Source organism: Dermacentor silvarum, chromosome 6 (assembly GCF_013339745.2).
Source record: "Dermacentor silvarum isolate Dsil-2018 chromosome 6, BIME_Dsil_1.4, whole genome shotgun sequence".
Lineage (NCBI taxonomy): Eukaryota > Metazoa > Arthropoda > Arachnida > Ixodida > Ixodidae > Dermacentor > Dermacentor silvarum.
In genome coordinates, this window is record NC_051159.1 from 74668963 (window position 1) to 74682581 (window position 13619).

A 13619-nucleotide genomic window follows, 5' to 3' on the forward strand; every position below is an offset into this window, starting at 1 on the left:
AATTTAACATTGCATTTGTTATTCCATCCGGGCCAGGCGCTGTAGTTGGTAACCGTAACATGACCTGTGCTAGTTCCGAATAGGATATCTCTTTGTAGTCCGAGAATGTAGGAGTAAGAACAGAATTTTGAAGACGCGTTGTGAACCGGCTCTCCAATCCTTTAGCCAATAGGTCTAAGGACTCCTGCATTTCCTGTGCGGTATAGACAATTGAGTCTACATTAACGCTCAGTGGGAGTCTGTTTCTAGATCGAAGGAAATAAAATAAAGCACGTTTGTTTTTGGATTCAGATAGATAATCAAAATGTTTTTTATCGTACTCATCTTTTGCGTGTTTGACAGTGCGTTTGAAGGTTGCCGAAATAAATTGATAATCTTTCCAATTTTGTGGGCTCTGATTATGTAGAAGTTTTTTCCAAGCAGCTTTTCTTCTGCGATAAACTCGTGAGCACTCATTGTTCCACCAGGGACTAGATGATGTACGTTTAGCTGTCTGAATTACGAATTCAGACTTTTGTCGGGACATCTGTAACGCTGAACAAATTTTCAAGCCAATGTCTTCGTCATTAGTATTAGTCAATGACTCAATGGAAGAGTGTAAGTAGTCTTTAAATTTTTTGCAATTAACAAATATTCTGTCTTGTCGCTCAACTGATGTTAATGGGCATGCAATTTCGAAGTATACTGGGAGATGATCACTGTTTGTAGAGAAATCAATCGTAGTCCAAGATGTCACGGCAATACTTGTGCTAGAAAACGTCAAATCTAACACTGAGCGAGATTGGCCACGGACAAATGTGGGTCGTCTCATATTTAGGCATGAAAGATTTTTATCTATGGTCCAGTCCCATAGACGCGTTCCACATGCATCTGTTCTGTAACCCCATGATACGTGATGCGAGTTGAAGTCACCAGTAAGGATGACTTGATTTTTGCAGCTAGCAAGTGCACTATCCAATTGATATGTACTGTGTACGCCCGTAGGGAAATAAGCATTTATAATCGAAAAAGTACGGTAGCCTGGTATGCTAAGGTGTACTGCCAAAATTTCACATTCCGGAGACATTAACTTGAAAGCTATTTTAGCCTTATGACAGAATTTAGATGACAACAAAATCATTAAACCACCTCCTAGTGAAAGGCGATCTAATCGAAAAAGTCGAAAATCTTTAAAATTAAAATTTTTCTCTGGAGTAAGCCAGGTTTCTTGTAAAATTATTACGTCAGGGTTAAGATGTGTAGTTAAGCAATTTAAGTCTATTGAAGCAGAAATCAAGGAACGACAGTTCCACTGTAGCACTTTTAAAGAAGCTATGGTGATGATCTAATTGATATAATTACTTCAGCGACTACCGTCGCAATGTACTTTCTTGGATGCCAGAATGAGAAATAGGATTACCCTTTTTGTTTTTGGAATAGGGACAAGACGCTGTTACTGGAGAACCAGTTCGCTTATGCGGCCTGGTATCATGACCTGTTTCCATGTCATCCTGTGAGTCTGTCTGACGCGAAGAACAAGGATCGGATCCAACAAACGTTGGGTCCGATCTGGTATTCGGCGCTAGGACTGAATTGGCTACCTGTTCTGCAGCACAAGCAAGCGATTTGGTGATTGGTGTTGCGGCTGTTTGCAACAGCTGTGTCATCTGAGCGGTAAACACTTGGGAAATGCATTCTGTAACAGTTTCAACAATATGTTGCATAGCCTTTGTCATCGCTTTTTCCACTGCTGACTCAATGAGTTTAGACAAGTTGTCTTCATTTAAAGTCGACTGCCTCGCAGTGACGCCAGCGTATCCAAAAGCTCTGTCCTTGACGACTGCAATAGCCTCTTGCCGCGAACATCTTCGCCTGTCAATTACCTCGAGGACCTGCACTTCATTAGCTTTTGCCGAGCAGTTTGCATAGTCAGCCGCATGGTTTCCTCCACACAGGCAGCATGTTTCGGTTTCAGCTGTGCACTCATTAGGGGAATGATCCTCACCACAGACGCGACAGCGTGCATTTGATTTGCAGCCTCCTGCACTATGGCCAAAACGCCAACAGTTCCGACACTGTAGTGGACGGGAAGGGAGAGGATCTACTCTAAAAATAAGTGGCCACACTTTTAGTTCAGATGGGCAGGACATACCAGCAAACGTAGCTATGACCGATTCAGTGGCAACTTTTTCCCCGTTTACGAGTCGGTTGCATCGGTATACGGCTATGACACCAGCATCAGACAACTTCTCCAGAGTCTCAGTTGGGCTCAATCGAGAGTCTACGCCCCGGACAATGCCTTTAGTGCATGCTAGATGGGGAGGAATGAACGCACTCACCGGCACAGATGCAAAAATCTTACTCTTTAGGAGGTCTGCAACACAGGTCGGATCTGATGACCTACAAACTATCCCACCTCTTCCAAATTGTCGGACATCGCTTATCATTTGGAAGTGACGCGTCATGGCTTGGAGCTCGGCCTGGACAGCCTGTGGGTTGTTCAGCCGGATGAATCCACCACTCGAGGGCACCAGCGCGACAGGGATGCTGCTAACACCGCTGCGGAAGAAAGATTCCAAAGGTAAATCATCAGGAGAAAGGGAGGCTGACCAAGGGCTGGGCCCTTGCCCAGGAGAGTTTTTAGACATCAGCGCTGCTTCAAGCACTAGGTAAGTCCTGTAAATATGAGATGGTTAAGATGAGTAGGTCAAATCCACCCAAAACTCAGCCAAACCACCGCGCAGTGAGCTTGCCAGGAGACTTCAGCGTGGACGTCGGGACGCTGATCCAAACGCCGAAGATTGGAACAGTCGTACAGCTGATTGGAACAGCTCAGCTGGTTTAGGTGCGCGTCGTTGCCTCTACTCAAGGATATTCCTGCATTTCGTTAAAGAAGCGTTCTCTTCATCGCGCGTGCCGTCAATGGGCACGTGCTATTTTTGCTGGACTAACGAAGAAGAAGAGGAAGAAGAAGAAGAGCGGGATGCTTGGTCGCCATTCGATGCTACACCCGAAGATTTCTTACGTTATAGTGATGGCTATGGTCTACATGTCAGACAGTATCTGCTCGGGTAAGTGCTCCGAAGGCTGTTGTGATTCGCATAGTGCAAACCTCACTATAAAGTGCTGGTGGCGAGCGCAATGATGCCAGTTGATGCGTATAGTTGGACTCTAACGACTCCCATAGAACCCCGTGTTCAATAAATACATTAAATGGCCCGGTAAAATGTGGTAAAAATCACGGTAAGAAAGTGGCTCGACTGCGAACAAATTAGAAACGCTCTCATTGCACGTTGTCAAGAAATCAAAATGCGTTATCGACAAACTTGTTTACTCCTTACTGATCATATTTCTACTAAACCTGAGTAATGTGGGTACGTATCGGCCAGATTTCTCTTTGGTCGGAGCATTTCCTGATTTGTTGACACGTCTTTACGTCCGTACAAGTCGCTTGCGCGTCGCAATAATCTAGAACAGCGGAACCCCTGGGTTCCGCGAACAGCATTTTAGGGTTCCGCAAGTGGCCAAAGCGAATCCGATCCCATCCCCATTCAGTGAATTTTTTACATGAGAGTTGGAATTTAACTATTAAAACCACCGTATCTCCATCACAATGGGGAGGGGGAGTTTCGCGGCACTCTGGGAATGCCGGTGTGGTTTCACAATGCCTGAAAGTTTAATAACCCGGGGTCAAGATGATCTAACGAATTTAAAATAAGTTGTTTCAATCCTTCCAAACGCGCCCACGGTCACTTTCTATTTGAAAAAATGTCAATGGTCATTTTAATACAATCACAGTGAAAGATTAGGAACTATGAGGACTGTAATCCTCAGTTGGCAATAATGTCGCCACGTACGTGCAAAATCCAGCGCGAGTCTTTCGCAGTTGCTACGCTTTCCGCTCTCAATACTGCGGCAAGCAGTATACTTCATGTGTAGGCTCTCCTACGGCGTGATCTGTGCCTAAATTTCTTACACAGCGACGGGATACAGCCGTTGCTACAAAACAAGATAGGCCAACTACGGGAAGGCAGCGTAGTCAAGGCCTCAATACTCCCCGATTCTGCCTGTCCTGTTCCAATGAGGCTCATGAAATACCTGCAAATTTTGCACTCACGTCCTTCCTTATGAATCTCCGCCGTCCTCGGCTGCGTTTTCCTTCACTTCGGACGATGAAATTACTGCGGTCCGAGTGAGTCAGAAAACGGCTTTTTTTTTTTTTTTTTTTTTTTACGGGGCATCATTCTCCTAAGAACGACATTCCCCTCTGCCTCTTCATCCTTTCTCTCGTTATACTCAACACACTTCCTTTTTGAATTCGTTTCGCACAGTAGCAATATGCGCTTGTGGTGAACACCAGCTATCAGAAGGGTCGTTTACTGCGTACCTTAAGCCTGTCTCATTTGCATTGGGCACCAATCTGACACCAACGCAGCGCGAGTTCTCAACCGCTACGTGCGACACTACGAGCCGCTGTCGTACGAGCCAGTGAACACCCACGGAGGGAGATCAGGAGCAGGACGCTGGAAGCGCTCCGTCGCGAACCCTAAGGACGTGGGCAACCTCCAGGTGACCTTCAAGGCGCTCAACAGGTACTCAATAGGAGGAGTGGCACATCGCGGTGCATGCAAGCTCGCTTGTTCTACAACTACCAAATTTACGCGAATCTGACTACCCCCTTGCCATCCCAGTTGTCCTTTTTTTCTGTCTTCCTTTTCTTTTGCTCGTTCGCCCGCTTTTGTGTTGGACTGTCACGGCTGGTACAAAAGTGCCGATGCAAAGAGTACATGCTGCGGGCACTTGACCACAACCAAGCTGCGGGGAGCTTTAAAAAATACATTCTTTGCTTTCACGCGCCAGAACGGCGGTCTGATTATGCGGCATGTGGTGGAGGGGATTGCTGATCAATTTTAAACACCTGGGAATATTTTAACGTGCGCCCAATGCACGGTAACTGCATAATTCTATGAACGCGAAATCCAAACAAGAAAAAAAAACGAAACACACACACACACACGCGCGCACACACACTTTTAGATTGAGATATGAGAGTGGAACCGTGATTATAAATAAAACTGATACCATTACACATACAGCAAATTAAGTACAACATTTGATCTGCCACACTTCAATTTGTGTTGCACGGCTAAGGGAGCCAAAAATGTAGGCTCTGAAGTGTTATCTGTTATAGGGAAATGAAAATATATTTGAGCGCTGCATAATATATGACGGATAGCATTGTAATGTCAAAACATGAATACTCTACGGTACAATTTTTTTTTAAGAGGCGGGGGAGGGGGGGGGGGGGTACACTATCTCTGGACAGAAAAGAAAGCCCATCTCGAGCAAAGGCTAGACCCTTTGCGGCGCTATAGTTGCGGCAAAACGGGTGCAGATTATGCTAGTAGCGGATGACAATATTGAGGAAGCATTATTTATTTCTTTCTTGGCGCTATTGATATTTCCAGGCTGTTCCGGCTTCACTTGAAGCGAGATCGATCCTCCTTCTCCAACGACTTTCTCCTGGTGACCAGCCGTGGCCCAGTGAACACCAGCCTTGATCACATGTACTCGGGCCACGTCCTGGGCAAGTTGACATTATTATTATTATTATTATTATTATTATTATTATTATTATTATTATTATTATTATTATTATTATTATTATTATTATTATTATTATTATTATTATTGTTATTATTATTATTATTATTATTATTATTATTATTATTATTATTATTATTATTATTATTATTATTATTATTATTATTTCAGTTGATTTGAAAACATATTGCTACGTGATAGTCGAAGAGAGCGGCGTTTGGATGAAGACAACGACGTGCGTTGTGTTTTACGTGGACTGGCTTACATCTTAGCCAGTGCTTGCGATTCTTGTAAATATACCGTGTAAACAGCTTCTGCGTAGTTTATTTCCGCGTACAATTTTATTATAGTTGCAGGGTGAATTCTTTTGTCAGGAAAGGGAAAACAAGGAGCAGGCTGGCATCTGCCACCGGAGAGGGCACGATGCCTGCCAGCTCTCCAGAAAGGAAGAGGAGACGGAGGAACTTAAAAATTGAAGATAGGAAAGAGGGAAGGAAAGAGGAAAGAAACAACATTAGAGATCTCAAACAATAAAGCAGAATACACACACCGGACAGGTCACGCACAGTAGGGGTGGTCACTGCAGGTCACGCTACTAAAATAATGGTAAAGATAGAAGAAAATGTGTTGAAAGTCTTGTCATTTGAAAACTAAAGTTAGCTATAAACGTGAACCTAAGAAAAGTAAGGAGAGCGCGATGCGCTTGATTGCGTCGAGGCGCACAACCACAGCGGTACAAACATTCACATTATTCAAGTCCCTCAAAAGCACACATTCGTTCACAGAAGCAGGTACGCACAGACATAGGACCACGCACGCGCAGAAGTAGACAAGCACACGCACGCACACACACACACACAAACGTGATAAGTGATCAGTACTTCTCAATGAGGTTTTACGCTTTTCGGCTATTCTTCAGCTACAAATTTTAAGTAGTTGGCGGGCGTCAATGTTTCGGGCGATTGGAATGGAGGAGTGTTTCTAAAGCCACTGCTTATATCGTAGGGAATCGTGAGCAGCTTTCGCAATGACCGTTTCAGTTGAGGGGCGTAGCTGCCCTCCAATCGTCTTTAGTGAACACTATCACGCTGTATTAAAACAATGATGCTTAAGACGACAGCGAGCTGAGCAAATTGGTAGAGATTCATAGCACGCCTGGCTTTTCGCCATCTTGGATAAGTAAATATGTATCGAGGTGAAATATTGTCGAGACACCATATTCGGCGTAGTCAAGGGAGTTATTGTGTCGGTGCACTCGCTTGTAAATGTCAGGAGTATACCAAGGAGCTTGCATAGTGAAAGAACGCTGATCATTGACCCGTTCCACCATCCGTGCGCAGGATATCCCGGCAGTCGCGTGGTGGGCGCCATGACAAACGGCGTGTTCTTGGGTCGTGTAGCGCTCTCCGCGGCTGACGGCACCGAGGAGCATTTCCACGTGGAGAGCGCCAGCCGCTACCTGGGACCCGGACGTGACCCCCGCGTCCACTCGATCATCTACTCAGCGCGCGACGTTGTGCCGTCGGGCGGTCGGTGTGGCCTCTACGGTGCCACTCAGACCTTCCTGAGCCAAATACGGAAGAAGCACCGCAAGGTACACTCTTTGGCCATCCCTGACCCTTGCGTCAATAAAACCCATATATCATCATCAGCATCATGATCATTATCATCATGATCCCCGCAAGGTTCACGTCACGTGTCGCTCCTGTCCACCGTGTCGTGAACGTTGCACTGTCTAGCGTGTCATATAGTTTCGTGCAAAGATTGCCTTTCTTTGCATCATTCTATTAGTATGGCAGCGGACGTCAAATCTTGAGTCAGCCAGTCAAGAGTATTGTCACGAGAACGCATGTGTCTCTGCTTCGCGTGCCCCTTCTGCCTCACAGCGTCGTCTGCTCAGTTGCGTTCATAGCACTAAGTGCTGAGCACTTTTCGCAACTCCCGTGACAGATTATTGTGAAACAGTGTACAAAACGGGATCAGGCAGTGGCTTCTGCCAAGACCCGCCAATACAGCTCAACGACTACAGTGTGGGAGCGATGATTACTACATAAATTTATCTAAACGTCATTCTGCCCTGTAGCGTCCGAGTGGCGTTTATTATTTAGTTCGTTGCTACTTTTCTTCAACTGCAACGTTTTCTTTTTGTTTATAGGTTTCTTCGTAGCCTCGTGTTACTTGTGATACATAGCAACCCTCCTTTTATATTAAATGCGGGCGAGTAATCAGTTAACAGTTTTGAGTGGCATTTCACCCTAGCTGGAATGTTTTCTTGCCCTCCACTATAGGGTCCTAAGATGCAGAGCGAAGATCTCAAAGTGCGCCGAAAGCGTTCATTCTTCGAATCGGCTGTGCGGGCTTACGACATGCCTTCGGCTGCAGCCACGCCCACCGAAGCTTGGAAACCGTCCTCTGTGCCTCTCGCAACGCAGTCTGCTGAACCCAGTGCTCGAGACTCGGCGGTGAGGGCGCTAGAATTTTCGCTGTTAACTGCAAGATATTTAGTCCTGTAAAATTTAGCAAGCAGTTCGTTCAATATTCAGGCACGACGAATATACTTACACAAGCAAAACGCAGGACTGTATAGCGACCTGGGGCGCTATAACGTAAAACGGTTCCGAACTGTTTTGATTCCAATTTCTGAAGTCAGCCTCCACGATTGGTCAGAACATTTTCGGGCCACTCCCAACTTCTGGCCTGTCTGTCACGCGACGTCACGAAAACGGCGATAGCTCCCCATCTGATATAACGTGTACACACTGATTATGCATGATTAAACCGCACAAAAGAAAAATAACCATTCCTGATTCGACGTCTTTTCACCTATTAGCCCTCTGCTTTTGGTCCAATGTTTTCTGGCTACGCCCACTTCGCCTGTCTGTCACGCGACCTCACAAAACCACGAAAACTCGCCACGTCAAAGTGAAGTGTACATGAAAAAAAGCATTCATATGCCGAACAAAACTGAAAATTTTTCTGAATAGCCACAGACTGCCCCGTTCCGAAAGGAATAGAAGATGGCTGCCCGCCGATCGCTCAGGCCCTCGCTACTCGCACCTACCGGCGAGCATGTATTTATTTGTGCATGATAAACTCTTTTGCAGTGGCAGTAAAACGTTATCGAGCCCTTTCGGCATGCATACGACATCGCTCTGCCAACTCTTCCTTGCTGAGGATCCGTTTTAGCGGCATTCATATCCTTCCATTGCACGCCGCCCTTTTCGACCAGCCACCGCAAGCTAAGTAAGGCGAAACGGACCAATCGGAGAAGCCGGCACCACCCTCTTCATGCGGTTATCGATTTTCACTGTGCTGGCTCGGCCCCATCGAAACCCTATCCACTAGAGCGTGCTCCTCGCCTCTTGTCAGCCAATTAGATAAGAAAAACCACTGAGTGTAGACAACGTTATTGGTTTTGAAAGCGAACAAAGGTGACCTCCTATAAACGAGGAGAGTGTTTGATTGGGTTGTTCAGACAACGCTGTGGGTCCCCGCCCGATGCTTGCGTCGGTGGTTACGTAAATTTGACGTCAGGAGTTTGTAATCAAAAAAGTTTGGAATCATTTTACGTTACACCGCCCCTGGGGCAGAACGAACGTTCGACTGAAATGGAGTTCGTCTCTTCTATATTTCTATGTTAAATGCTCGCGCTGTGCGTTTCATTCCCACGAGTACGAGACCCCTCTCTTTCTCTTATAATTACGTGCACGGCTCATTAAAAAATTAGGACGCTTAAGTTTCGCCTTCAAGAGTGGAACGCGATAGCGTTATCGGAGCTCCGTTCCCATCGGACTTTTCTTTATGAGTAGGCTTCACTGTAACACACACAATGTGGGAAAGCCAGCTTAGAAAGACCAAGCTTAAGCCAATCCCCTTAAAGTCGGCCTCACTTTTGAACACAAATTCATTGCTGGGAAGACATTTTTTCAGGGACAATATAGGCCGTCTTATATCAAAATATGAAGGCCCTAGGACGCTTTTTTATTATTTTATTTTTGCTGTTGTACCGAGGTGCGCGCGTGTCCAAAACGCATTTAGCAAGCTAAGTCCCAGTTTGACCTTGGCTGAGCTTGAAGGTCATTTACGGAACCAGCCGTTTTCTTGGTTTGTACCTGGAGTAGGAGAGCTATCCCTCTAAAAATTTTCTACATATAGAAATAAATAGCCTCAGTGAAACGTTACATGGAGACGCTGATACGCTATGACAAAAATTATTACGATACCCTCCATTCACTCTGGAGTCTCTCGTATGGCCAACAACGCAGTTCACGGTGTAAAAAACTAACATCAATTTAATTTATGCCTCGTCTGCCACGCACTCGGCTGCGCAGGGCGCCGGTGACGGCGACCCGAAACGACGATCGGGATCGATCTTCAAGCGCGTCTGCAACGTCGAAGTGGTGGTGGACCACTTGCTGTTCGAGTCGTTCCTGAACGAAGAAGGCGGTGATCGAGAGAGGGCGCTTGGAGCCATCACAACAATGGCGGGGACGCACGCGGCAGCCGCCACGGATATCTTCAGCAAGACGGACTTCGACGGCATCACCGGCATCTCCTTCGAAGTGCAGCGCTTACGGGTGGGCGACATGCATTGCCATGAAGGCGAACGCCTTAAGAAGCACTATCGCGCTACCGAAAAAAAGGCGGCAAACTAGCAATGGTTCGCGTTCCTAAAAAACATGTTGTCCTTGGTGGACCACACCGGCTAACATTTAGGGCTTGTTTTATTGCGATAGCAATTATATGGACACTTCAACCGGATTTCTGCCGTCGGCGTCGCCGTCGCCGTCGTCGTCGCCGTGAGGTTCCCTATAGATAAAATCTTCGCCGCGCGCCGTATGCCCGAGCGGAAGCGTGCGGGGACGCGCGCTATCACGGAGAGCGAACGCACTCATCTCCCTCGCGCAAGCAAGAAGCAGGAAGCCAGTGCCGGAGGGAGCTGGGGGGGGGGGGGGGGGGGGGCGCTATTCTACACTGCCAACAACCGCGCTCGTCGCTCGTCCGCACCGTCTCTTATCTCCACACGGCTCTGACCTTTATGCGCCGTGCATTCGCCGCTCAGTTGCCGTTGAAGCGATAGAGCGCACGTACCTTCCCCGTTGCGGCGTATATGCGCTTGCTGCCAGCGTTTTGACAGTCGTTGTCTGCAGTCATTCAGTGTGATCTATTCGTGTTTGCGCGCTCACACCACAGTTAGTAATAGTCGGGCCACATTTTCCAACGCACGCTACACATGTAATGCTGCCCGGATCGGCAGTGCAGCGCTACAGGTGTGTCCCTTCGCACGCGCGCTGCCCACGGGAAGCGCTTCTCATCAACACCACCGTTTCACACGCGCCTTCTCGTGGTCATCGAGTCTCTCTTCATGTCGGTCTACTTACGCCGCAGCACACCTGCTTACTTAATCAGCTCATGTTTACTACAATTCATATTGCTACCAAAGCCGCTCACCTTACTTCGTATGACATTGCCGTGTTGCTATCGCATTCATTGCTTCGCCCTTAGGGCGAAACTGTGACATTTTTTTTTCTTATGTGCCGTGCTACGATATAGAAAATACGCACACTGCATATGGCCTCAGAAGAACTTGAGTTTGGCCTTGTCGGTGTTTACTGTATGTCATGTTGACCGCTAATCAAGGATGAAGACCGAGAAAGAAAAACACGAAACACGAAACGACGACCGTGTCGTCGTTTCGTGTTTTTATTTCTCTGTCTTCGTCCTTGATTAGCGGTCAACATGACATGCTGCATATGGCCATTACTGCTCTGGAACGCCCATGCATTTCGTTCCACACTTTGGGAAGTAATGTCTCGAAACTGGTGTCATCCTGGAATGAAGTTGATAGGTCTTGCAAGCTCACCAGCTACAATTCGTAAATCACAATATGTGTGGTAAAGTAATTTGTTAAGCAGTTAATTAGGAAATCTTTGTTAATTAATTTAGCATGTGTTTCAATTTCTCGGGCTAGTAATGTCCGCCTCTTCGAATCAGCTCAAGGGCAAGCTCAGCTCAAGGGCAAGAATTACGCTGCGATTTTTTAAAATTCCATAAAACTTGAAAATGATCACCCTGTATTTTTGCAGCGAAGCTCTTAGTGCTATAGTGGATGTGTTCGATAGCGTATGCGTGTTTTCCTGCTATCCCGGAAGAATTAAATGGCGCGCCAAGTTGTAATTTGGGGAGGATCTGTGGCATGTTAGGGGTGATGTGTCGGAAAATATTCAAGTGTGTCGGTTAACTGGCGGCTTCGCAAAATTAATTTGCTATGGGAGCACTCGGAAGTATTGTACAGCCGTTATACGCAGTGTTTACCCGTGAGTGTCGTGGAAGAAGTGAATGTGACAGCGAGTTCACATTCGCTGGAAATAGGGGAATTATATCGTTGAGGTGTGGCCCGCTATAAGAGTTCATAGGCTAATTACGGGCTTGCAGATAATTACTGAATGCTCGTTTTCTTCTACTTTATACAGGCGCTTATACAAAGCGCGCATAATGATCTTCAGTATCCGTAGTGAACTCAATGTGGCACCGAGATTATATTTGGTGAAAATAAGGAGATGGTGATGCGTGATCGGTTTGCGAAGTTTAGATCTGGTTAATTACGGCCTTTGCGGTAATTTACTCATGCAAGTGCTCGAAATGTTATACGACCGTTATCTTAAATGTTTCTCAGTTTTCTGGGACAGTAAAATGTGGCACCAAGTTTGAAGTTCCAGGAAACGGGGGCCATGTTGTGTGTCGTGCGTTGGTGAAGTTTAGTGTCTCGTTTAATTACCACCTTTGCATTATATTATTTATACAGGCGCGCCAAACGTTACACGCGGGTTTTACGAACAGTGTAGACAGTTTGGATACTGTCCCGGGAGAATTGCCTGTCAAAACTGGGGAAATTGGGGACACGTCATTTTTTATGCGGATGCAAAATTTAATGTGCTTGGAATAATTAAGGCCGTTACACGAAATTCTTTGTTACAACGGTCGAAAACGCGTACTATTGCGTTAAGCACATGTTCTTCCAGTGTCCGAAAAAAAAGACAAAAACAAAATGTGACGCCGTGTTTAAATTTGCAGGAAATTAGGGACATGTATGCGTCATATGCCGGAAAAGTTGAGAATATGTGGTTTATTCAAGGGACATTAAAAATCAGAAATGAAACAACGTTGAAAGAAACGGCTTCGCCGGAAACCGGGCCGTGATTCTGCAAGGCCGCACAAGCATGGTGTGTGTGTGTGTGTTTTTTTTTTCGTATGCTAGGCGTTTTGTTCACTGATTGGCCGCATGTAATGTATTGTGCGGCCTCTCTATACATGTATTTCATAGATTGTACAAAGCCATTTAATTCTGTAGAGATGCCAGCAGTCATTGAGGCATTGAGTAATCAAGGAGTAAGGAGGCATGTGTGAGCATCTTGGAAAATATCTACAAGTATTCCACAGCTACCATATGGTTCTCCACAAGAAAAGTAGAAAATTAAACATCGAGAAATGGGTCAGGCAAGGAGACATAATCTCTCCAATGCTATCCGCTACATGCTTAAAAGAAATATTCAAGCTATTAGACTGGGAAGGCTTAGGAAGTCAGGATCAACGGCGAATATCTCAGCAACCTTCGGTTTGCAGATGGCATTGTCCTATTCAGCAACAATGGGGACGAATTACAACAAATGATTCAGTACCTCAACCGAGAAAGTGCAAGAGTGAGATTGAAGATTAATATGCCGGGAACAAATGTAACCCTCAATCGCCTGGCAAGGAAACAAGAATTCATGGTCTCCTGTCAGCCTCTAGAGTCTGTACAGCTGTACGTTTATCTAGGTCAATTACTCACAGGGGACCCTGATCATGAAAAGGAAATTTACAGAAGAATAAAAATTGGTTGGAGTACATGCGACAGGCAGTACCAAATCCTGACCGGGAGCTGCCCAGAAGGTGTGCTTTCATTGAATATACCGGTGCTAACATATGGGCAAGGAATTCGGCGAATAACAAAGAAGCTCGAGAACAAGTTAAGGACCCTACAATTGAACGAAAGA

At 46.0% G+C, this 13619-nt stretch overlaps 1 protein-coding gene across 1 annotated transcript in view; it reads left to right on the forward strand.

Moving 5' to 3' along the window:
* LOC119456719 (disintegrin and metalloproteinase domain-containing protein 10-like) overlaps window positions 1–13619 on the forward strand; it is a 48988-nt gene that overhangs the window by 17256 nt on the left and 18113 nt on the right. Inside the window, exons 4-6 of the mRNA XM_049669046.1 lie at window positions 6924–7177; window positions 7872–8045; window positions 9915–10160. Of these exons, the coding sequence (XP_049525003.1) occupies window positions 6924–7177; window positions 7872–8045; window positions 9915–10160 (674 nt within the window). The remainder of the gene's footprint in view (window positions 1–6923; window positions 7178–7871; window positions 8046–9914; window positions 10161–13619) is intronic.